Source organism: Sinocyclocheilus rhinocerous, unplaced genomic scaffold (assembly GCF_001515625.1).
Source record: "Sinocyclocheilus rhinocerous isolate Xijiao unplaced genomic scaffold, SAMN03320098_v1.1 scaffold1055, whole genome shotgun sequence".
In the NCBI taxonomy this organism is placed as follows: Eukaryota; Metazoa; Chordata; class Actinopteri; order Cypriniformes; family Cyprinidae; genus Sinocyclocheilus; species Sinocyclocheilus rhinocerous.
In genome coordinates, this window is record NW_015658727.1 from 209,773 (window position 1) to 235,659 (window position 25,887).

The 25,887-nt window shown below is 37.9% G+C and overlaps 1 protein-coding gene across 1 annotated transcript; it reads left to right on the forward strand.

Annotated features, from left to right (window-relative positions):
• The first annotated feature begins 1,054 nt into the window (after nucleotides 1-1,054).
• Nucleotides 1,055-24,334, forward strand: LOC107722823 (RIMS-binding protein 2-like). The gene is made up of 19 exons (XM_016531309.1): nucleotides 1,055-1,132; nucleotides 2,935-3,039; nucleotides 6,840-6,890; nucleotides 7,391-7,411; nucleotides 11,057-11,225; nucleotides 12,125-12,317; nucleotides 12,443-12,552; nucleotides 12,837-13,637; nucleotides 14,725-14,876; nucleotides 15,374-16,240; nucleotides 17,417-17,545; nucleotides 17,673-17,819; nucleotides 17,910-18,018; nucleotides 20,123-20,292; nucleotides 20,373-20,541; nucleotides 21,020-21,117; nucleotides 21,220-21,291; nucleotides 21,375-21,524; nucleotides 23,736-24,334. Exons 2-19 carry the CDS (start codon nucleotides 2,938-2,940, stop codon nucleotides 23,922-23,924), a joined length of 3,699 nt encoding a protein of 1,232 aa, XP_016386795.1. The 5' UTR covers nucleotides 1,055-1,132; nucleotides 2,935-2,937; the 3' UTR covers nucleotides 23,925-24,334.
• The last annotated feature ends 1,553 nt before the right edge of the window (nucleotides 24,335-25,887 follow it).

The window sequence follows — 25,887 nt, forward strand, 5'->3', positions numbered from 1 at the left end:
TTTTTTTTTTTTGCCAAGCCGCCATGCCACGGTTTGGCAGTCTCTTTCTGAATAATCCACAGGCTGCTCCTCTCCTCTAACAGCAAAAAGGGCCATCTGTCACAACCCCAGACAAGTGTCTGAGATAAAATGTCTTTTGTTTAATCAGGTAGTGCTGCCCGCTCTCATTCCCTTTCCCTCAATGATCAAAGGCTCATTTCCCAGCATTCAGTGGTGCTAACAAGGCTGAGAAAAGTAGGTAAATAACCCCAAGTGGGACGGGTCGGTTTGTCACACGCTTCTGCACCAGGCGCAATCTCATATACCGATCTTAAATCGATACAAGATGTGACTCAACCTCCCCATTTCTCTGAGCCTGAACGGATGAAATGTGTGCTAATAAATGAGAGAGAGTATGGGCATGTGCCAGAATGATGCAGCCACTAGTATGTGATATATTGAGTGGTGAATTTTGATTGGATGGATTCCTTTTTGACTCTGTCCTGAGGTGACCCTCTTCTGCACTCATCAGGTGATTAGTTGTGTTTCTCTGAGTTCTGCCAACATCGTGAGTCAATGTAAAAGTCAAACACATTTTTGAACACTGAATCTTTATTTTTAGAGCTGATGCCTTAGATACAAATTACCTGAATTTTTATTATATAGTCTACAGCGCCAGAGAGTTATGTTTCAAGCCTTATGAAGAATCACTGCACCTTTTATGAGAATGAAAAATAACTACTGAAATAATCTAGCAAAATGATTAATACTGTTTCAAAAAAATTCTGCTTAGACCCACACTCATTGTGAAATATGTTCTCACGGTCCATTGTAAAACGCATTTAAGCACTATTGCAGAGTCAGCCATTTTCTTCCTTTTGTTGTGGTCATAATTAAATGTCCAACATTTGAAGTCTGGCCAAGGTTCCTCTATTAGCTCTGCTTTTCATTGTTTAAGTGACAGTTATGTAAGTTTAGCTGGATTTTTGTGACTTAAAACAGTTTATATATCCTCATTTTGTTTCTGTAGGTAAAGTCAGACTATGATCGGCTCAGAAAGGCTTTTGCGTGTGTGAGTCAAGAGAAAGACTCTGCCAGGCAGGAGAAGGCTCAGCTCCAAGACAAACTGGAGAACCTTGAGCAGGTCCTGAAGGTAAGATCATTGTTGGATATTAGTGAAACAGTAGTTTGATTACCGATTCAAATCCAGCCAGCATTCAATACATCTTGGAAATATGCATCTCAAACTTTAATCTTAGTAACACCAATGATTTAGAAAGAGTTTTGAGGACAGAGACGGCCTTGTAAAATACTGTAAACTGACTGTTTATTATATCATTAAACTCCTTTTTTTACTGTGACAGCTTTTTAAATATCTAATCAAGCAATCAGTATTATTTAAGATCGTATTTAGAGTCTTGCTTTTAAAGAAAAAACAGATACCAGCTCAGATAATGATGTTGCATTTATCTGATTTGTTTCTGCCAGCATCATGTTGCTGACTCATTGTTCAATGAAAAGTGTTCCTGCACTTGTCACTTTATGGACTGCTTGTGTCATGTGTCTCGAGAGGAAGAAAGCTCTTATAACAAGAAATCGACTTTGATATGAGAAATATGTATTTATCTCTCCTACATTTCTTATTATTGACTATGTGATAAATGATTACAGAAGAGATGAGATGAGACAAAGAACTAGAGGTAGTATAGCAATGAGTCGAGCAGAAAACAAGAGGTTTTCTGTAAAATTTCAGGATTCTTTTTGATGTTGTTTGAAGATGTCTTTTGCTCCTCAGAAATGCATAACCATTCCAGATAGTGTTGCAGCAGCTGGACTGAAATAAAATATTTTCTTTTAAAGAAAAAAATAGAGCTTCTTGAATTTCTGTCTGAAATGTTTCATTTGAACTTTCCACTGGGCAAGTCATCTATTTTAAATCTTACATTCTTAAAGGGATAGCTCACCCAAAAATAAAAAAATGAACAGATGCTGTCATCTGTCATTTACTGACCCTCATGTCAATCTATGACTTTTTTTCTGTGGAACCAGAAAGAAGAAATTCTTTTGATAAAATGTCCCACTGTGAGGTCCAAAATAACATTGGACAATTGTGTGGACAGAAACATTATTCAAAATATCTTTTATTTTTTACAGAAGAAAATCATGGTTTGAAGCGACATGAATTTAAAATGTAGCTATGTATCTTTTGAACTTTTATATGCTATTATGTAACTAATAAATTTTATGTTCATTTGCACATTTGTAAAAATAAATATATTTTGTTGTTTATCTTCTCCTCTTCATCTGCTCCTATTTTAATGAATATGCAAAGCTTTGAATGTATAGCCATGTGAGTGTGTGAGGTGTGTATGTGCGCTTAAAACCCCACCAAAGTCATCAAAGAAAAGAGGCTTTAACTCTCTTAAAGAGGATGGAAATGAGGACAGTGAGAGAAATGGGGAGAAAAAAATGGATCTTAGACCTTATAAGCTTAAGCTTTTAAGCCTCACAACACATCTGATATGCTTCAGTCCTACTCTTGTCCAGTTTAGCTGAATCTTGAATAAAGGAGAAGGAAACCTGAACCCAAACAGTCCATTAGACATTGTTTATTGTGTTTTATTCATCAGTTTTTATCGTGGCATTCTTGGTTTTCGTAATTTTCATGTTGTATTTACCAAGTGCTGCTCCATCAGTGGCTGTTGGTGTCATCACTCACACTGTCACTATTGCACTTAATGTGTCTGTTAAAGCGCCTGTGTGGTTATTCATGATGCTTTTCCCCCCAGATCATTGTCCGCAGCCTGAAAACAGCAGGTTTGAACAGTGATTAATGGTTTGTTTTACAATGTATATTTAAGAAAGCAGGAGTTTCTACAAATGTGTGACAAACATGTCCTAATTCTAATTTCCTTTTTTCTCTCTCTTTCTGTTTTTACTTTTTCTCACATTTAGCATATGCGAGAGGCTGCGGATCGGCGGCAGCAATTGGAGGCAGAGCATGAGCAGGCCTTGGCTTTCCTCAACTCCAGACAGCAGGAGATCAACCTTCTGCAGAAGGTAAGAACCTCAGTGAACCTCAAACATGCCTGCACACACACATATGTGTGTGTTCGTTAACTACAGTCACTGTATGTCCCAGGGGTTGATTTTTATTTATTTAACAGATTGTAAGTTTGAAGGTCACATTAAAACTGTCTTGTAAACTTTATAACAGGCCATCATCATATATGCTATTTTTCAGTTCCCTTTTATGTATGGATATTTAATACTAATAATATTTATTTGTAATATCTAACCAAGCTGTTATTTAGTCATTTATGCAGATGTGTAAATTCTTTTTTTATTTTTTTTTATTATCAATTAATCCAACGATTACTAGTATGATTAATCGAATAATCGTAGATTATTTCACCGATTAATCAGTATAGGCTTTGATCAATTATTCAACTTTTGCAATTAGTTAACATAGAGTTATACATATTTTATACATATTCTATATTATACAGTGGGTACGGAAAGTATTCAGACCCCCTTAAATTTTTCACTCTTTGTTATATTGCAGCCATTTGCTAAAATCATTTAAGTTAATATACATATAGAGCTGCTTTGTAGTAGAAAATCAAATAGTAATTCTAACAGAAAGCAACACTGACTTTTTTTCTATTTAATACTGCTTGCTTTAAAGCAGTGGTTCTCAAACTTTTTACAGCGGTGTACCCCCTGGGGCATTTAACATTTTTCTGCGTACCCCGTCTCTTCCACTTAGACCGCAGTCACACTTTTTCTATTAAAGGACAATATTTGCCCCCTTAAATTGATTTACAGGTGCATTTTTTAACTTTATAGAGGCAAATATTTTCTATCTTTATTAATTGTATGTCATGTTTATATCATATTCTTAACATTCCATTAAGTGTATTATTAATGTAAATAAAGCAATAAATTATGGCAAATCGAAGTAATACTTTTAGATTTAAAAATAAAACTGCCAATAGGTGGCGGCAAGTCGCTGTCTTAATGAGCCAGGCGTCGCTTCATTCATTCATTCATTCATTCATTCAGTAATGAAGCAAAATAGTTATGAATGGGTTATTAATCACTGACTCTCCAAATTGTTAAAAGCCGCAGATTTGTTAGCTAACGAAACACTGCTGTATGTTGCTTGGAGACGCACACCAGATGATATGGATTTAGTTGGAACTATTATTTAATTGCAAAATAGAACAAACATGACAATATTCTGTTTAAAATGTAGGCTACATTTAAAATGTAAAATGTTCACTTATAATGTTACCTTTTTTTGTTGAACTGTTGTAAAAAATTTATCGTTTGGATATTCAGGGAAATTTGCATTCTTGCTCGTATCTTAAACATGAAAACAATAACACGCACAGAGTGTCTGTATCGAAGAGAGTTTAAATCGATCTCAGTCCGTATCAATATTTGCTCTTCATGCTATTAAGTAAAGATCTATTTTAAAGATACATTGAACAGCAGCGCGATGCCCGCTGCTTGTGTGGATGCCGTCAGTTGTGACCGCAAAAGATGAGGTAAGCTCATTGGATATCATGTATTTGACCATTTACGGCACTCCCATTTTCCTGTTTTTACATTAGAAGCAGCATTTTGCTTGTCAGAAATACATGTTCGGTTTTAATGTTATTGTAAGTTGGGGTAGAATTAAATGAATGCCAAAACTCAGAATTTTGTTCAGGTACCCCCCTCTGTCATCTCAGGTACGCCCAGGTGTACGCGTACCCCAGTTTGAGAACCACTGCTTTAAAGCAATCTATTGTATAAAATGTTATATAAATAAATGTGATGTGACTTACTGGAGTGCCATCCGCATCACTCTAATCAGATGCTTTCTTAACTGCTATTTTCTCACCACTGGCATCTTAGTTGTGTGTTTATTTTGTTATTGAGAGAAAAGCTTGCAGCACATATTTACATATTCATTTAAATGCCGCTTTCATCAGTGTCGGTATTTTCGCTAACAGCAAGCCACTGCTTGTGTATATCAAACTTGTTTTTACCTCTAAATGAAGAACGAAGTGTTGGTACACTCAACACTGACTCACAGGACAAAAACTTGTGCAACAGTTACAATAGCCTTCACCATGAGTATATCAGGGCCTTTACACATGACAGCATTTTTTGTTTGCAGTTTTGTAAACTTTCCCACACTGTACTGCTGCATTTGCACATCTCATAAGCATGTCTTCTTCTATTGGACTGCAGTCTGGAGCACTGAATTACAGTCTTGCAGCTACAGTGACACACTGGTCAAACCGCATTATTGTAGGCCTTTACATTGCGTCATATGAGATCAAATATTGTTTATTGTCTATATATTAAATTAGATTTAGCAAGGCAAATGAGTTTGAAATGAATGCTTTTTTTTTACAGCACAGATCACTACTATGAGCTAGTTCAGTTCCTCACGCCAATATCTTATTCATCTGTTATTTATTATATCATATCTAATGATCATGATATGCCATAATTTTATTCTAGTCCTTCCGCAGAAGTTGACGTAAGGATAAGAAAATATTCTTCTGACATGGAAGCAATAGATATTCTGGCATATAGGGCTGGATAAAATCAGTACAGTCACATAATAGGATCATGGCTGCAGAACTGTTTGCTTTTCTTTGTGTCTGCGGCCTTTCAGGAAGGAGCAGCGACAGGCAAACAAAGCAATTAGAGCCGACAGCAGACACCGCATCAGTGCAGATCCCTAGGGAGGGGTTTGACAGAGCTTTTACCTCACATACACGACACAGGCATATATGCACAAATGACTTGATTCAACTCGCATGGCAATCATAGCCTGTCTTTATCTTACAATTTCCTGTTTGCCTAAAAACAAAGAGTTTTCAGTGCAATTTTACTCACTTATGAGTAGGGGTGTAACGGTTCAAATTACTCACGATTTGGTTTGTAACACGGTTTTAGAGTCACGGTTTCTGTACGGTTCGGCTATGTTTAGGGAAAAAAGGACTATATTGTCAAATAAAAATAAACAAATAATTTAACTACAAGCAACAGCACTAACAGTACAAATAAAATGAACAGTGCTTTTCAGGTTTTTTAAGGTAGGTCTAACATTAGTTTTTAGGTACAGAAATTGAATAAAGTACTCAAATGTAAAATAAAATTGTATATTTGACTGTAAATATTAAAGATTAATCCTTATTAAAGTTACAAAAGCTATTCAATCAAGAGCAGTGAGTGATTTCCTTGTCTTTTGTTTGATTAACATAAAAAAATTTAAGACAATGCACGGATCCAGTACACTGATCATATTCGAGCATATGGCACTCGCAATGAACAGTTTACAAAGAGTTAGTAGTACTTATTTTTTATTTATTTATTTATTTTGTTCATAGCTGTTTTTGTAATGTATTGGGAAGCCAGAATGCGTATCCATCGACAGAAACATACATAACCAAACTCTGTCTGTTTTAACTGTTTTTTATTTTTAACAAGCCAAATTAGAGATGCGTTGTCAGATTTAAGTTGAACCGCGGTGCAAGTGTGTGCCGAACCGTGGGTGGAGAACAGTACGCTTCGACAGAGAACGGTTACACCCCTACTTATGAGTAACTGCTGTGAACTGTGACTCACAGTTTTACCCTTCAGATACTGAATTTCCCCTCTGGGATCAATAAATCTGTCTGAAATTAGATGAAGTAGCTTTGCCAACCAAATCTTGGCAAATCTTTTAGAATCAATGTGAAATTATGATGTCTACTGACGTTGCAATTACTTTCTGAGATTTGGGTCTGTCGGTTTTTGAGTAAATGGAATTGCATTTGCACAGCTAAATTAAATATGCTATCTCTTATTTTCAGGTTCAGGCTGAAGCTGAAAAAGAACGCGAAGAAGTGGTGCATCTGCTAGAGGTAAAATATAATATTTTTGCTTTCCTTCTGTCCTATGGCATCCTGCTATGAAAATCCTAATCTACACTCCTGGCTTGGTCAGCAGAGTCTGCCTTTCGTGCAAAAAGGACCTGTCTACCCAAATTATCTGATAAACCTACAAGGGACCGGTGCAACCTGTCTGGATCCCTCATGTGTTTGATAAAAGACCTCCATGTCTGACAGTCAGTCCACTCTGAGAAGCTTCTGCTTGTCACATACTATCAGCTTGACTTTCGAGGAGAACTTATGTCCCCTATGGGGCGTCTTTCCAGAGTATCCTCATTTTTATGACCTTCATAATTTTTGCTTTTTTCCATCTTTAATATTGTTTTTTTACACCTTGTGATTTTGTTTCAAGCCGTTCAGTTTATCCTTTTTTCCATAGTTGAGTATTTTGTTTGTTTTGTGATATTTTTCATCTCAGACCCTTGTTATTCTGATTTATATATATATATTTTTTCCCTTTTGTGTTTAAACAGAGCCATATGGACAAAATGCAGGTACAAACACTCACTTATCCTGAGATTTTTTTCCTTCCATATCAGTTTTTTTTCTCATGCGAGGCATAAAAAACAACATGGACCATGACTCTTTTAAAAGAAGAATTCACCCAGAAATAAAAAATGTTGTCATCATTCTCATTCCAAACCCATTTTATTTTCTTCCATTGAACAAAAAAGGAAAAATATTGATGAATTTTCTTCCATGTGAGTAAATTGAGGCTTTCCAGCTTCAAATAGGACACAAAAACATTATAAAAGCATCATAAAAGTGCTCATTGTGACTTGTGCTGTGCCTTTGAATTTTTGAGACTATAGTCAAGGATTTGTGTGAAGAACAGACTGAAATTTAAGTAATTATTAACTGATTACATTCCAGTATGAACAGCATGAGTGATGAATAAATAATGACAGAATTTTTATTTTTGGGTGACCCATCCCTTTAAAATTATTGCATTATTGTGTGTCCTTTGAGTATCTCTGCTGCTACACTCATCAGTTTAACAAACAAAATGAAGTTTCCCTGAGACTGTGACAGGCTGTTGCATCAGGTCTTTTGTTGTTGCGGTAAAACTAGGACCTGGTGAAATTATGTGACTGTATCAGTATTAAGGTCTGGTTATATAATACACTTAAACACACTCTCTCACTCACACACACACACACACACACACACACACAGGTTTGTTTTTGTGAAAAGTGGGGACATCCCATAGGCGTAATGGTTTTTATACTGTACAGACCATATATTCTATTGCCCTACACCAACCCTACCCCTAAACCTACCCCTTACTTACAACTTTGTGCTATTTCAGATTTTCAATACACTCCATTCTGTGTGATTAATAAGCGTTTTGAAAAGTGGGGACAATGTCCTGAAAAGTCACCTTCTCCTTGTAATACCTATGTCATACCCTTGTCATTATACAAATTTATGTCCTCATTTGTCACAAAAACGCGCACACACACACACAAAATTCATTCTTGTCTAAGTCATGCAAATTCTGCGGTTAAATCTCAAACCTTTCAGTCTTATGTCACTACATCTCTGGTGCATGATGGTGATGGAGTAGAGAAAAACTGGCATGGTTTGAATCTTAAATTTTTTACTGTGAGCTTTTGGCTATTGTGAGGTTCAAAATATATAAGTATACTGTGATAAAGATATTGCAAACATACTGTTAACTTAACAGCATAAATGTTCTTTCCTAAAAGAAAAAAAAAAGAAAATCTTACTGAAAAAACGTTTGTAGTATATGTAGTATATGATGGTACTAAATGATTACCATATTCATGTTTTATGGTACTATGGTACTTACAAGATGGTTCTATGGTACAATGATACTTAAAGAACATAGAGTAATACGTAATACTATTTTTTGATTAGTACTGCATCTTTTCCAGAAGGAAATTTGTACAACTACTTATTTTACATGAAGGAAAGAAATAAGTCTGATGTTCTTAACTATTGCTTGGGAAATTGGGACAGCAATACTTAAAGTTATCAGTAGGAAATACTGCTCTCTCAGGAGTGACTCCAGGAGTCAGTCAGGCAGTAACTGGCAAACTGGTTCCCTAGACCAGATGGTACAGATATTTTCAAACATAGTTCCCTTCTTACAAGTAAATTCAAGATGTTCAGCAATGAGTCACATTTAGTAGATGTTACAGCATAAGTTTTGATTAAAATGCTCAACGTTTCAACCTCACCTGCAAATAATTCAGCTAAGAAAAAGACTTTAGTAAAATGACAGTGATGTATTGGTTGTATGGTGCAATTTCCTATATTTTCATTCTAATGTTGAAACTTTAACCTCCTGAGACACTGCATCCTCATATGAGGACATTATATTTTAGTGAATTTCTCTGAGACTATACATGCCACAGCAAAAACGCGCACACACACACACACACACACACACACACATAGAGGTTATTTAAACCTCTAATGCCTTTACCACTAAAAAGTCTTTTTTTTGCAGCGTCTCATGCATGCTGTTCTAAAAACAAGGTTCTCAAGTTAAAACTAGGGATGTGTGCCACAGCTAATTTCATTATTGTTTAAAAAGAGATTTTGTATTTTGAAAATGTTGTATATGTAATCCATTTGAAAAGCCTACTTAATCTATAAAACAGTCAAATCCCATACTGAATGTTGCTGAAAAATATATGCAGCGTACTTATATATGCACTGTGCTTTACTTGCATTATGATGATTGTAAATTAAACTTAATCAGCATTAAACAATATAGACATAGTTGTTAAAATCTACTAAATCAATAGGCATTAGAGGAAAATTGAATTCAAACTCAATAGCCTATTATAAACAGACTTTCTTAAAAGTTAACCAATATAAATACCATGGCCACCACTTGCATGTTTGGGTTTAAATATGCTTCTCGTGCATAAAAAGTATGTATATACATGACAGACAGCAAAATTGGAAGAAAAACCTAATGTGCACTGGCAACTATGCATTATTTAAGAGTATTGTATTCATTAGGATGTGGATCTGTTGTTGTCAATCAAGTTTGATTTATAATGTTTCCCCTTAAACCCGGTTTAATTTCTTATCAGTAGGCTATTTTCACTCATAACCACCAGAATAATAAAGCTATAAGCAAGCCTAATTGTTATATGCCAGTTTGACATGAAAAAGTTTACAAACAACCTTCCTGCTTTCAAAGTCAAAATACGCCTTCACCTTCTTGTCTTCTGAGTGGACATTTCTCTGTGCCCGCTGCAAGTAACACATGCAAGGTCTAAGTTTAAATGAAATGATTTTTTCCATGCCATATATACAATAAAACAATGTTAAAAAAAGATTTAATGTAAAGGACTAGTATTTCCAGTGTCGACTAGCAGCAGCAGTATAGTTTAGTTGATTAGTCTAGCACAGGGGTAGGCAAGTTCAGTCCTAGAGAGCTGCAGTCCTGCAGAGTTCAGCTCCAACCCTAATCAAACACACCTGAACAAGCTAATCAATGTCTTCAGGATTACTAAGGCTATAGGCAGGTGAGTTTTTTTTTCAGGGTTGGAACTGAACTCTGCAGGACTGCGGCTCTCTAGGACCGAACTTGCCTACCCCTGGTCTAGCACATCCCTAAAAACAGGTTCAATTTTGAAAAATGTGACTCTGGCCTTTTTTTCATTCCACTGCCCTGCGTCTCACGCTTTCAAACACAAAAATGTGTCATGTGTGAATGGCCCCTTAGGATATCAGAATAAATAGGCTTCTAAAAGGGGAAAAAAACAATTGCCATAACGAGTTGTTATTGTCACAGGCTGTGCATCCAATCAAACGTTACAGCATTTTGTCGCAAATTTATTCAGTGATGGGTCATATGTCTAATAGCAGGGATTTTGCTAATAATACAGTATTTTGCCCAGTGTTTGTTCAATATGTTAGGCTGGTAAATCAAACTACTGTTTTGTATGCATATACAAAATTGTCAGTTTTTCTTTTCAGCCATGTCACGTTAACAATTTTGCATATTGTTGGTTCCTAAAGCAAAACCATTTGAGAACTACTGCTACAGCTCAGTATATTTCTTCTGTGTGTTTATTCCTATGTATGATATAAATGATTTGATTTCCTCATTTGTGTATTTCTTTCTTGTATATTCTTTACCCTGACTCTCAAAGGTCAAGGTTCATGACTTAGAGCAGAAATGCCGGACACAGAGTGAGCAGTGCAATATTTTGTCGAAAGAGCTGGAGAGATATCACTTGGGGTCAGACGCGGAGGAGACACTGAACACTGACTCACAGGAGAAAAACAGTTACAACAGCCTGCAGCGCGAGGCTGAAAAAAGTGAGTGAAGCATTTTTCAAACAGTTGGAGGTGTATTTTCTCCCACATGAACCACAGACATTTCAGAATGTTGTGAGCAGTTTTGATAACACCTTTCTAGAATTTCTGACCTTCCTTTAAATGCATCTAATTTAAATACAAAATTTTGTTTATTTTTTTTGTTTTGTTTTTTTGCTTTTCATGCAGCACATTGCGTTTATCTCATACAGTGTACCATGGTAAAATTATAGGGCTTTTGGTATGGGGGAACATTCAGAATGCATAATATTTTTTCAGTAAATAGAGAGCTGCAAAAATGATGCATTTTTTTGTACGTCAGCATAGAAGTTAGAATCACCCTGGTTCCCTCTACAAAAACTCAATAGGATTTTTCCATTGGCTTTTGAATTATTGCATTCTACATTCTATTCTTAAATACTAAAAGAATAATACTACTACTAATAATCATTATTATTATTATTATTATTATTATTATTATCAGAAAAACTTTTGGGAGGTGAATATTTATTATTGATTTTTTTAAATGATGAAATTATCGAATGATTAAAACATTTGATACTTCCAACCCCAGCACCATTAGCCTCTAGTTAAACCTGTTGTGTATGCTGAGATCTGTGTGTTTTATTTGCATTTTTTTCAATTACAAATATGTAATTTTTAAAATTACAGATGTGTTCATATTTTTATAATTATAAGTAATGCATGTGTAAATAAGTAAAATATCCGTTTTAACACATCACTTTGATTCCTTTGATATTAAATAAATCTGTTTCATTTAATTGCCTTCTCATCTGCCTAATGTTATTTTTTCCACAGCCTTATTTAGATCCATTTGTTCAGATCCATCCTATTGTTCAGTGATCAAAGCCATTGATTTCCATTATAACTCATGCTTGCAGGTGATGAGAGATCTGACAGATCTCCACTGGTCTCAGAACTGCCCATAGTACAGCAACACAAGAGAGACAAGCCAGAGCAGCTGTCGGTCAAACCCACCGTTCAAACCCAGAGTCGCTCCAGTAGCCCCATGCAAGCATCCCTCTCAGAGGTTTGTCATACATCACAGCTGCAATGTGATCATTCAGTTAACTGGTTGCCACGAGCAGATAACAGTATCTGTTTATCTGACTGTATTTTACTCAGGAGGTGTGTGTGTGTGTGTTTGTATTTCACTCCTTTTTTTTTCTTTTCCTCTCGCTGTCTGGTCTTTCGGTCAGTTATAATCCCTATGATGGACCTAATGAGCATCCAGAAGCAGAGCTTCCTCTTGTGGCAGGGAAGTATTTGTACGTATATGGGGACATGGACGATGATGGATTTTATGAAGGTAATTGAGTTATGATACGAGAGGTGTAATTATTATTAGAGAATTAAGAATCTAAATTAAAAAAAGAACAGATCTCCAATTGCCCAAAATCTAAAAAAATCCAAACAACCTATTTACTAATGGACATAAATAATTGACGTAGACAAGTAACAGTGAATTTAATCAGTTAGCATCACCTGGCAGCATGTATTAAAATGACATGCTTACAAAATGCATCACAATTGCATTTTATGTAATGAGATCTGCTGCAGCTTATGAGATCTTTCTATTTCTCTTTGTTTTAGGAGAGCTGTTGGATGGCCAGCGTGGCCTGGTTCCCTCAAATTTTGTGGAGTTTGTCCAGGACAAGGAAAAGCCATCTATCGAGGGTGGAGAGGAGCAGGGCAGGCTGGAGCAGAGCTGTCTGAGCCTGATGACCATAGATGGAGGTGCTCATCTGGACAGCCTTAGGAGCGACGCCCTCGGCCACTGCACCAATGGGACAGGTGCACTGGATGGAGAGGAGCTGGGTGATGACATCGTGCCTTACCCCAGGAAGATCAACCTGATCAAACAGCTGGCAAGAAGTGTGATAGTGGCCTGGGAAGCACCTCTAGTGCCCCTTGGCTGGGGCAACATAAATGGCTACAATATCTTAGTGGACGGGGAAGTACGTTCCTCTGTGCCATTTGGAAGCAGGACCAAACTGCTTCTCGAGAAGCTGGACCTGGCTTCCTGCACATACCGCGTGTCAGTACAGAGCGTGACGGACAGGGGGCTCTCCGATGTGTTGCGCTGCACCTTGCTGGTGGGCCGCAATGTTGTGGTGGCACCCACCGGCTTGCGCATGGACGATATTTTACGTGACTCCGCCGAACTTTCTTGGCTTCCCAGTAATAGTAACTACGGCCATGTTGTGTACTTAGATGGTGTGGAGCATGCTGTGGTGAGGCCGTGCTCTTACAAACTGCGTTTTGTGAACCTGAAGGCCGCCACAGTGTACAAGGTAAAAGTGTTGGCCAAACCTCACCAGGTGCCCTGGCACATGCCCCTGGAACAGAGAGAGAAGAGAGAGACTGGGGTGGAGTTCTGCACCCAAGCTGCAGGTGAAGTTCAACTCTAAAATTGTTAAGATATCGCACCATTTTTAAATGATTTGACTCCATTTGATTCAGTTCTGATTCATTACTCTGTATTTCATTTATAAGGTGTCTCTCTGATAATGCTGTTTTTTTTTTAATTATTCATTTAATGAACCGACTCAAACTACACTGTTGCGCTGATGTGTTTGATTCATTTAAAGTATCCATTTTCTAATAGTCAAATGTTTGTGAATCAAACTACACCGGTTCACTGTATTTTTTGGATTCACTTAAAAGAACAAGTTTATTATAGTTGTTTGTTTGTGAATCAAACTATACTGCTGCTTTGTATGTTTCTGATTCACATAAAATAACAGAGTAACTTGTTTATGAATTGGACTGCAGTAGTTGCGCTGAATGCTTGTTTTTAGAGCCTGTGAGTGTACCTCAAAAGAAGTCGCAGTATACAGTCTTTTTATTGCATCACATTCAGTACAGACTGTGAAAACACATTCAGAGCTAAGGTAAAATCAGCAGCAGGGGAGCAGCATTGCTGGTAACACTGATAAAGGGTTAGTAATGTACTTGGTACATTATAAAAATATAGATTGTAAAAGTTAAGTATAGTGCCTAAACTGTACAGTTGTGTTAGTTTAGCAGAATGCAGTGACAGGAAATGCTGAACAAACAGATTTTCCCACAGCCACTGAAGATTATTTTGGGATTATAAGAATCAATGTCATGATTGTTCAAATCTAAATTAATCAGAAAATCAGTGTTTTTACCCACTAAGACTGACACACACATCGGACCCTAACAGCACACACAATCTCCTCTGAGATTAAGAATTTAAAAAAAGACAGAAAACGGCTATTTTTGTTATTCTGATTAGCACAACACTCCACTTAAAATAGTCAAAGGCAACAGAAATGGGTTTAGAGAGGCTAATTGGATTAATTAATTAGCTGAAATACTCAGACTCTTGGAAGTAATGTATGCCCTCATGAGTTCAAGCAAATGAATCCAGTGGACAACAATCCTTTCTAAACATCATGTATTGAATATCAGGTGTGTTAGTGTAACTAATTGGTGGCTATCTGTCCCTCCCCAGGACCCCCTCTACCTCCTCAAGAAGTCCAGGTCCAGTGTGGACACGCCCCAGGGGTCCTCCAAGTCCGTTGGAAGCCCCCTCCAATGACAACCATGGGAACCTCCAATGGTGCAAATGTCATTGGCTATGCAGTGTGCACAAAGGGTCAGAGGGTAAGGATGCCCATGCATCAGCAGTCATATGTGGTGATGTTTATGTGACAGAACAGTTCTTGACTGCATGAAGACTAAACAAGAGTCATCAAGACCTATTTTTATCAAAAAGTGATACTGATGCCCTCTGTTGGTGGAGTTGGGTGATTCTAAACACTTGAATTCAATGTTTCTGGTGGTTTTAGGTGATGGAAGATTTTCACACTAAAGATCTTTTTGTTGTTTATGTTATTTGGATGATTAATGAGGAGAACATTGATTCTAAAGGTGCGGTCACATGCAGTCGCAAAAAAAGATCCATTATATATTGTTTCCCATTGAAATTTCTGAATTTCGCCTGCAAAAATTCACTGAATAACGGTAAATGTGACGGCAGGGCCGTTTCTAGCCAATTTGACGCCCTAGGCGAAATCCCTATTCCCCCAAGTAACCAATGCTGCTACTTAATCATTTGCTACTCGTACGGCATCTTAATGCTAATACTAATGCTGTTTCAGATCGCTGAGGTGATGTATCCACTGGCAGACTATGTGGCAGTCGAACTGAACCGTCTCCAGTGCTTGGAGGCTCATGAGGTTATTGTCAGGACTTTATCAGCACAAGGAGAATCTCAAGACTCCCATGCCGCCGTCATTCCAAACCACCTGCTGGTGCCTCTTCCTAAAACCCTCCCTCCTTCTCACCACATGCCCCAGCAGTCCCAACCAATGCCTCCTCATCCCCAAATCCGGACCCTTCCCCCTCACCCTGGACCCCAACCACCCACCCATCTCCAACCCCTTCCCGTTCACCCCAACCAGCCCCCATCTCATCTCCATCCCCACCGTATGCCCCATCACACACAGCCCTCTCCACCCCACCTCCAGCCTTTACCACCACACCCCATTCCAATGCCTCAGCCTCAGTCGTCCATGCCAATGCCCCAACCCCAACCCCAGCCTCCCATGCCTATGCCTCAACCCCAACAGCCCATGGCCATGGCCATGCTCCAACCCCAGCCAGCCATCCCCATGCTCCAACCCCAGCCCACTATCCCGATGCCCCAGCCTCACATTCCCCAACTGCCCCTTCCCCAATCCCAAAGACCACTAAGTGCCAGAGAGCTGGAAACCAAAGAGCAAGGGCCAGGAATGCTTCATCATGGAGGGGGCCCACCTCAGCCATGGGAGCCTGGCTGCTCCCCATCTGGCCTGCCTACAGGCTTGCCACACGGACACACCCTGGATGCCCCGGCCTGCCCAAACCGCCGTTCCCCATCACCTCAAAGGATCCTCCCCCAGCCCAGGGGTACGCTCATTCCTGACACTGTAGCCAAGGCTATTGCCCGAGAGGCAGCCCAAAGAGTGGCTGCAGAGAGTGGACGGGTGAGTCAAGTCAGCAAAAAGCATTAAATAAAGTAGTTGCAAACCAACCTTAACCCTAGAATGCATGATCCAAAAACTTGGAGGTCAAAACGACCCATATCGAAGTCAGTGTTTATATATATATATATATATATATCTATATATATATATTCTTTTTCTTCTTGTTTTTATTTACATTTTTATCATCTTTATATATTAATTAATGTATTTATATTTTTATTACATTTATTTATTATTTTTTAACTTTAAAAGGATAGTTCACACAAAAAAGAAAATTCATAATATAAAGCAATCATATCTCTTCACAAGACTTGTATTAATGCACTCAATTCATATGGATTCATTTTACAACACCTTTTTGACCTTTTTGGATATTTTAAGTTTTGGTTACCTGGACTTTCAATGGAGGGACAGAAAACTCTCTTAATTTTTTTTTTTTTAAGAAGAGTAACTGAAGTTTTATGGATTTGGAACTACATGAGGGTGATTAAATTATGAAAATTTTCATATTTTGGGTGAACTATCCTATTAAGCGTAATGAATTTTTTTTTATGATTATATACTTATAGTATTATTAAGTTGATTACATACATTTAAATGTTTCAGTAATGTTCATTTCTTCTTTTCCATTTATGTATACAATAAAACTAAAATTACTAAAATTTAAAATTAAAAATTACTAAAATAAAAAGTAATTAAATCTAACATATAGATTATTTAACAAATCTATAAATAAATCTATAAATATTTTATTTTTAGATAATCTTGTGAACAGAAAAAAACTTTAGCATTATTATTATTATTATTATTATTGTGAATTAGAATTCCATAGGAAATGCATAAATGTCATTTTGACCCCCTTTTCAAAGACTTGGGGTAGGTTTTTTTTTAACTATTAATAACAAATATGCAACATTTTTGCTGAGGCTTACATACAACATTTATGAGAAATACATAAAATATAAATTAAATAATTTTATTCAAAATATATTCAAATATTAACAGCCTAAAGGGCCAGTTTTGACCCTTATGCATTCTAGGGTTAATATGTGCAAATGAGAACAAATGAGTTAATAAACATACATACAGAAGATTAGCTATCTTGTCAGTACTTAACCTCAGCATACCTGTCAGATCTCTTTATTAAGACTTCTGAAAGTACTTTAATATATTTAGATCCAGAGGAGAAGCCAGGGCTTTCACTCTCAAAATTCAGATGAGGAAGAGGATGAGGAAAGCTATCAGGCCCGCAGAAGAGGAGCATCTATGGATGACTTCCTCAGGGGCTCAGAGCTGGGCAGGCAGGTATGGCAGTTGAAGTGATTGCCTTACCATATAACAACAGGCATAAGAGGCAAATGTCAGCGTTGAATGCTTAGGTTTGTTGTATTAGCTTGTGTATTTGTTTTCTCTCACAATCTGCATTTCACAGTCTCATTACAGTCACAGCGAAGAGTATCATACAGAGAGCAGTCGAGGTTCGGACCTCTCAGACATCATGGAAGAGGACGAGGAGGAGTTGTATTCTGAAATGCAGCATGAAGAAGGCAGGCGACGAAACTCCCACAATGCACCCAAGGTATTTCAAAAAGGGAAAGACCTCTCACAATACCCCAGTGACATCTTGATTTGCATGGCTTTAACTAGTTTGGTTTCTTCCCGATTCAAGACCGGAGCCAGCACTCCATCTTCGAGTCAGCTGGATCGGGAATCATACCGGAAGCCATCTCACCGAGAACCTCAACCTCAGCGACGACCCCTCACGGTCCCATCCATTGGTCAGTGCTCTCCCAGTAAGAGACAGGAGTCTGAGACTTGCGTTCAGGGCCTGTCTGTCCTCCTGCTCCACATTTTCTCTGTTTGAACTGTTCATAAGCTTGTCAATGTGTGCCAGACCACCACTGTATGTTCCAACCATAACCCTATCCTGTTGCTTTCAATCATTATAACCCTCTCTGAATCTTTAAATGATTGAAAATAGAGATGCCAGAGTAGTTAGGCGTCTCCAGCCTGGGCAGGTTGACGCAGAACAGCCTTCGCATGGTATAACGACTCTCTGATTGGTGTTTCCCTCAGAGATAACCACTGAGAGTAACAGTGAAGGGAACCTCTCTCCCGTCAAGGAGGATGTTTACTATGGCAGTGTAGCGCGACACAGGACATGGTCCTCCCGAAGGCACGGGGGACGCAGGCCTCCTTATGGTACGTGCATTTAGAGTGAGGTCCGAGGAGAAAGAAAATGGCCAAACGCATGAAACTGCACTGGACTGCACCGAGATGGAAGTTTGTGTTGGAAGTGGTGCTGTAAGATAGCCAATAGTGACATGTTTGCACAGAGAATGCTCCTCCCCCTTTGCACTGCCCCACCGATGGATGCCTGCCAAACCCCTCCTCTCTTTCAACCTGACCACAAACATACTTTTACTTTGGCCATGCATGACTGAATGGTTAAAGTTAAAGGGCGGCATCTCACACCGAACGAATGCCTCCGAATATGTATGTAGGTAATGGTTGACCAGGAAGAGAACGCAAACGGTTCCTTGGCATTGACTGCAAAGGCAACTGTGTGGAATGCACATTGGGCATGTTGGAGTCACAATTGAGCACAGCTTCGTAGATGTGGCAGGGACAAAAGGAAACGGGTGTAGTTTTATCCGGGGCTAATGTGCCCCATCTGATGGGTCTTTCTCAGATCCAGATCTCTGCATGGTTACACTAGCTCAGACTGCGTGTGCTCCCCCTCTTTTTCTCTCTCTCTCTGTGTCTGTGTGTGCGCCTGTCAGGAGCTTCATGTTTGGCTTGCTGCTCATCTGTAACTGGCTGCCATATGGGTGTTTCACTCCCAATCACCACACACCCACACACACTGGCAAACACAAACAGTGACACACATCATAACCATCATATTACTGTAAGAAATGTATGTTTTCTTCAACCCACCTAAGATGTGTTTGGCAAATAAGTGGATTGTGCAAGTATGGAGAGGAATTTCACTTCATTGGAATGAATTGCATGCTTATTCATATTGTCTGTTGTAATATACAGAGATGATAACATGTATGCTGTTAATTACTTGCTTTAGTAAATCCTCTGGTTGTTTGTATGCCCATCTTTAAAAAGTTTTGAATGCTTGTACCTTAAAGACATGCATATTGTATATTGTTTTGTATACCAGGACAATTGGACGGCCATATTTGCGTAGTTGACAACATCTAAATAACATCAATATATTTTTTTGAAAGAAAGAAATGTATACTTTTGTTTAGCAAGGATGCATTAAATTGATCAAAAGTGACAGTAAAGATGTTTGTTACTAAAAATTTATATTTCAAATAAACACTGTTCTTTTGAACTTCCTATTTATTTCCAAAGAATCCTGAAAAATAAATGTTATCACAGTTTTCACAAAAATATTAAGCAACAGAACTATTTTCAACATTGGTAAGAATTGTTTCTTGAACACCAAATCAGCATGATTTCTAAAGCATCATGTGACATTGAAAACTGAAGTAATGGCTGCTGAAAATTCAGCTTTGCATCAGAGGAATAAATTACATTTTAAAATATATAATACAATTGAAAACAGTTTCAATTCTAATAATTTTAAGCAATTTGACTGTTTTTGATCAAATAAATGCAGCCTTGGTGAGAGAGACTTCTTTCAAAAATCCTGCCAACCTCAAACTAATATATATATATATTATATATATATACTATAATATATATATATATATACATGTTATCCCTCAGTTAATAGAAGTAGCATTTAGAGTAAATATACAATAATTATGTAAAAATATTACACTGCAGGGCTTGGCAATCCATGTAAGGGGTAACATGTCTATTAGACATCTTGGTTTTTACCCATCTTTCTCATTTTAGATGGATACCGGGACCAAAGCCGCCGCTCTCCCCCATACTATGATGAGTCTGAGCAGGAGGATCCGTTTCGAATCTTTGTGGCGCTCTTCGACTATGACCCTCTCTCCATGTCCCCTAACCCTGATGCAGCTGACGAGGAGCTCCCGTTTAAAGAGGGACATATTATCAAGGTGCCGCTCAGCTGGAGTTAATGATCTGTTGTTAAATGACCCTCCCATTGTTTCAGCATCCCTCTGTCTGTGTGTTTAAGGTGTATGGGGATAAGGATAACGATGGCTTTTATCGTGGGGAGATCCGGGGCAGGTGTGGACTTATTCCCTGTAACATGGTGTCGGAAATCCGTGCTGAGGATGATGAAACCATGGAGCAGCTCATGAAACAGGGATTTCTCCCTCTCAACACTCCTGTAGACAGAATAGGTAGGTGTTTTCCATGTCACAGTTGTCTAAATGTACTATAATGACAAAAAAATGAAGATTTGCAAACTTTGTTTGCCAATGTTTTTATCTTTATGAGCTGGAAAAATATTGCTATGAAAGTGATTCCAACGTCTGTGTCATTATAATTATAGCTATCTGGCCTTCTTTTACAGTTAGATTATTAAAATGTTATAGTTATCATCCTTGGTGTGAATGAGCCTACAAACTTTTCATTTATTTAAAAAAAGAAAATCTTACTGACCCCAACTGTGAGATGTAATGGTGGTATAAACGAAATATTTCTGATTTATGTGTTGCTTTCAAAAGATGTTGTTTTTTTACTTTGTTAGAATACATAGAATGCATGGCTACCTTTTTACCAGCAGCAACTATCTACTACACCATGCTAACAAGTCAAATATTGTTTTGAACATAGCCTGCCTCTCTCACAGAAAAATGGACTCTCTCTCCCCAACAGAACAAAATAGGAGAGGTCGCCACCCAGTGGCCACAAGAAGAATGGTTGCCCTGTACGACTATGACCCCAGAGAGAGCTCCCCAAACGTGGATGTTGAGGTGTTAAATACACTTTCATATATGTATTTATGCACTCTCGGGTTCTCCGTCTGCTGAATGTGCATGTCCGTATAGTTGCTGATCGTGTGCTTTCTGTGGCAGGCTGAACTGACATTCTGTGCTGGCGATATCATTGCTGTTTTTGGGGATATAGATGAAGACGGCTTCTATTATGTAAGTATCATTGTTATGCTGACTGCTCACGCTGCTTTATTCTGAGCCTGCAGCACTATTGTGTTTTGTTTTTTGTCTTTCAGGGTGAGCTTAATGGACATCGGGGCTTGGTTCCATCCAATTTTCTCGAAGAAGTGCCTGATGATGTGGAGGTCTATCTGACAGATACTCCCTCCCACCATGGCCAGGACGAGCCCAATCCAGTGCTGGCACCACGCCCAGAAACCAAACGGGTACACCATCGCCGTTCTCAGCGCTAGGCCCTGTGTCCATTCATCCTCCGTTTGAGTTTCGGTCCACTCGCCGTCTCTGTGTTTTCTTGTGCTTGTTTGTTTTTTCGTTATGTGACCGTGGTGGTGATTTCCAGTCCAACCTTTCTTGCTCTAGGAAAGGGAGAAGCAAAGCCCACTGCAAAGAGACAGGTACGAACGTGACTCTATTAAGAAAGCGAATGTTCGTAGAGGGTCGCCAGAGGACTGTGGAAAAGGCCAAATTCCGTTCCTGCACCGGACTATGAATAAAGTATAAAGCATTTTTGCACTGAATCACAAAACCCTACTTAACTGAAGCTTGTGAAGTCCATAGGGTCCGTGGCTCGTGATTTGTGACCCTGTTAAAAGACTGATTTGGAAACTCACGTAGTTGACGCATGCCTGTTTTTTCCAGAACAGACCTGTAGCTTTTATATAAAAGTAAACTACAGTACCCCAAATGTTGTATTTCTTTGAGGAGGCTTTGTTTCTTTTTGTATATTGCACATTGTCAAAAAACTCTATTTTTCAGATCATATGAACTAGCAGAACATATTACTCATCCCATCTCTTTCAGAGAGACTAAAATAATAACATTCATGATGTTATTACAATAAATCAAAATAAATGAAAAACTGAAACAAATATGTATTTTTGCTAGTGGACATTTAGTGAAGACCTATGTTTGTTTTTGTGTATGTGGTGTTGTTGTTTTTTTCTCCTCATAATTGATGTTTTTTTGATGATGTCGCTGCATTCTAATTTCCTTTTTTTTTCCCACCGGCTTTGCCAAAAAAGAAAAAAAGCTGAGAAATATTGTCCATTTCCCATCCTAGCAGACTTTTGTCTTGCTAGGTAAGTTGAGCAACTGGCGATACCAGTGATCAGTCTCATGCATGGGATTTTATGCACACCCTTTATGCAGATTTTTAATGCATTTTTATGGCTAAATTATATAATTGGGATTTCCTACTATACTTCCTTTATATGTTGCATTAGTTGAATATGAATGATCTGTTGTCGTCTAAAGATAAATTTTGTTTTAGATTTATCTGCTTAAAGGAATACTTCAGCCCTAAATGAAAATTTGCTGAAAATGTATTTACTCACCCTCCAGCCATCCAAGATGTAGAAGAATTTGTTTCTTCATTGTAACAGATTTGGAGAAAATTTGCATTACTGTACATCACTTGCTCACCAATGGATCCTCTGAAGTGAATGGGTGCCGTCAGAATGAGAGTCCAAACAGCTGATAAAAACATAATACACAAGTAATTCACACGACTCCATTCTATGAATTAACGTCTTGTGAAGCAAAAAATTGTGTATTTGTAATGAACAAATCCATCAAGACATTTTTAATGCCAAACCATACCTTTCAGCATTCCTATCCATTATACTGCTTTCTTTAGTAAAAAAGTAATCTCGTCTGAATCAGGAGTTAAATATGCAGAGATCAAGCACCATTTACAAGCAAAAACAGTCCAAATTCAAGTCCAAGTTTAGAAAATCTTCTAAACAAATATTTCTGTGGATGTGAGAGGACAACAGGGGATGGACTTTTTCACTGGAGGAAGCATTATTATGGATTATGGACTCTTTGGCCATATCTGTTCTGATGAAGGAACAAACTCGTCTTGAATAGCCTGATAGTGAGCAAATTTTCATTTTTGGTTGAACTATTTCTTTATTATTGTTTATTCATTCAAATGTTTATCAAATTTATTTTCATTTTCTATTTTCAAAAACACTTTTCTGCTTAATATGCCAATGCATTAGACTTGTATGGTATCTGCAGTTGGTTCCCATACTGTGTGGAGTCCTTGTGCTGTTAGGTCTGTCTGTTTAGATGCTGTTTTACAATATAAAATCCCCTCACCCTTTGAGGTTTCTAACAAGGAATATTTTCACTTTTCTTATCTGTATTAGCAGGCAAGAGGAAATTTAATAAAACAGTTGAGTTAATTCAGGAACCAACCATATTATCTGCCTTTTCTCTAGAGTTCCAATCTGTGAGTAGTAATATAATTTTTGCTCTAACTTTCTTGGCACACTTCTAGTCTGAGATCATTTGTTTTAAACTTCAGAACATAAGCTGGACTGTTATGTGTGAGGAAGGCAGATAATAAGGCAAAAGACAATCTTGTTGTATAATATCCCACAATTTTCCCTTCCCCGTGGATGTTTTATTAGGTGCCTGTGGAAAGTACAGTGCCAGCTCCGGCCCCTGGAAGACCCGCCTCTCCCACTGTGCGTCCTATGCTTCCTGTTGGCCCAGTCAGGCCACTGAGCCCTGCCAGGGGTCCAAGAGACCTGGCATCTAAAAATAAAAAAGGACTGCTCTCTAAGGGGAAGAAACTGCTCAAAAAGTTCTCAAAGTAAAAGTATGAGTTTGATTTCAAATTCATATGGCTACAACAGCATACAGATTTCTCTGTCAAAAGAGAGACTGCCAATCCCCATCGTTTTGGAAAAGTCTTCGGTGATTTTTTTTGTCACAAAAAAATAAATCTAAACAGCTTTCACATTAACATGCCACGTACATATCATGAAATAGATCTAATATCCAGATGAAAAGGAATGACATATATAGACAGTGAGCTTGCTAACTGGCTTTCAGAATGAAAGCATCTATTCATGCTGTGAGGTAGAGGACAAAGAGACATTATTAATATTTAAGGAATTCCTTTTATTATAATTTCCATATTTCAAGTCAAAGTGCTGGATTTTGAATGAAATATTCAATCTCATAGATTTTAAAGTTTGGTATAGCACTTGGTGATAAAAACAGTCCAGTGAGCACTTCAAATATGGTCTGACATTGTCAGTCAAATGTAAAAACTGAAATAAACCTCCAGACCATATTAAGTGCATTAGTCCGAAACACAAAAACGGACCACAATCAAAAAAACATATTTCCATAGAAAGATGGGCAAGGTGCAAAATGGCATAACTGACTAGGACAGTCTATGAGCAAATCCTTTTAAACATTGCTGTGGCCTTCATCTAAACTCAGTAAGTACAGTATATTACCTACATCTGATGTCTCCATACATCAGTCTTTGCCAAGTACCCTCCCTTTTGCTTGCTCTAAGATCTCCCTTTCCAGTGTCTGTCACGAGAATGACTCTGAAGTTATAAAAATACAATGGAAAGTTTCTGTGTTTGCTTTTCAATGCACAATCGGTGTGTGTTTTGGTGAATGGCTCGTGTGTGTGTGTGGGTGTGTCTCTCCCCCCTCTGCATCCATGTTCGTGCAACCCCTTCAAACTGAAAAGGGTCAAATGTTGTTATAAACTTTTGTGATAATGTGACGTGCTGCTAATTACAAGTTGTTTCCTGTTCCTTTCTAAAGTCTATAAGGGTGGTGTGGTCTTCATAAGAAGAAATATTTAAGCAAAGATGGTGTCTTGGTGTCTCCTCAAATTTCACTTTCTATGGGCCGGTTTACACAGAATGCATTTTTGCGATAGGTTTTTATGGTTTTTCTATGTAAACATGCGACATATTTTCTCAATGTTCTCGTTTGTTTTTAAAAAGTGACGTTAGGTTAAAAGTAGTTTAACTACATGAATAGAAACACTACATTCTTTACCGTTCCATTTTAAACGCAAGAATGTGTTCTGTGTGAATGGATTTTCACCCAAAAATGAAAATTCTGTCATTATTTAGGCTACCTAAATCTCACTCTCTCTCACTCTCTCTCCTTGGGCCATACAATGGAAAACTGTTCAGATGCCAACATTCTTCAAAATAGGCCTATCTTCTTTTATGTTTCACAGAAGAAAGTCCTGTCATACATGTTAGAACAACATGAGGGTGGAACTTTCATTTTTGGGTGAACAACCCTTTTGACACTGGTTTAAACAAATGGGTCATGGCTGGTTATGAGAACATCATTTATAGGCCTAAATGACATATCCTTGCTGCTGTTATCATAGGCTGTTTTTCCTGAGTCTTTGCTTGCTATGGTAGAATCAAACTCCTTGTGATAGTCTGTTTACTGAGGACCTTATTATACATAGTCTCAGCTACCAAAATACAGGTTAAGTAATACCCTCAGGCAAAATTACCTATGATAGCTCAGTTGTCTCAAGCTATAATCAAGTAGTTTACATTAAGGGCAAAATCTCTTGCATTAAACACAAAAAATCTTGCCCCCGCAACTGGAAATGCAAGGTTGGGCCAGCATCTGGTGGCATCTTACAATAATATGGCCAGTTGGATTGAGATTACACTGTTGAACGGTCTGATCCAGGGTAAATACTGTGTGTGTTTGACTTTTTTTTTTATCTTTAAAAAAGATGATCTTAAAAGTATTATATATTTAAGCGTTTTAATGAAA

Excerpts from the sequence above, each read along its gene's own strand:
- LOC107722823 (XM_016531309.1), top strand. The coding sequence starts at position 2,938 with ATGCGAGAGGCTGCGGATCGGCGGCAGCAATTGGAGGCAGAGCATGAG. Across the intron at positions 12,553-12,836 it reads CGATGATGGATTTTATGAAG|GAGAGCTGTTGGATGGCCAG; the intron begins GTAATTGAGTTA and ends TCTTTGTTTTAG. Across the intron at positions 18,019-20,122 it reads CCTCACGGTCCCATCCATTG|ATGGATACCGGGACCAAAGC; the intron begins GTCAGTGCTCTC and ends TTCTCATTTTAG.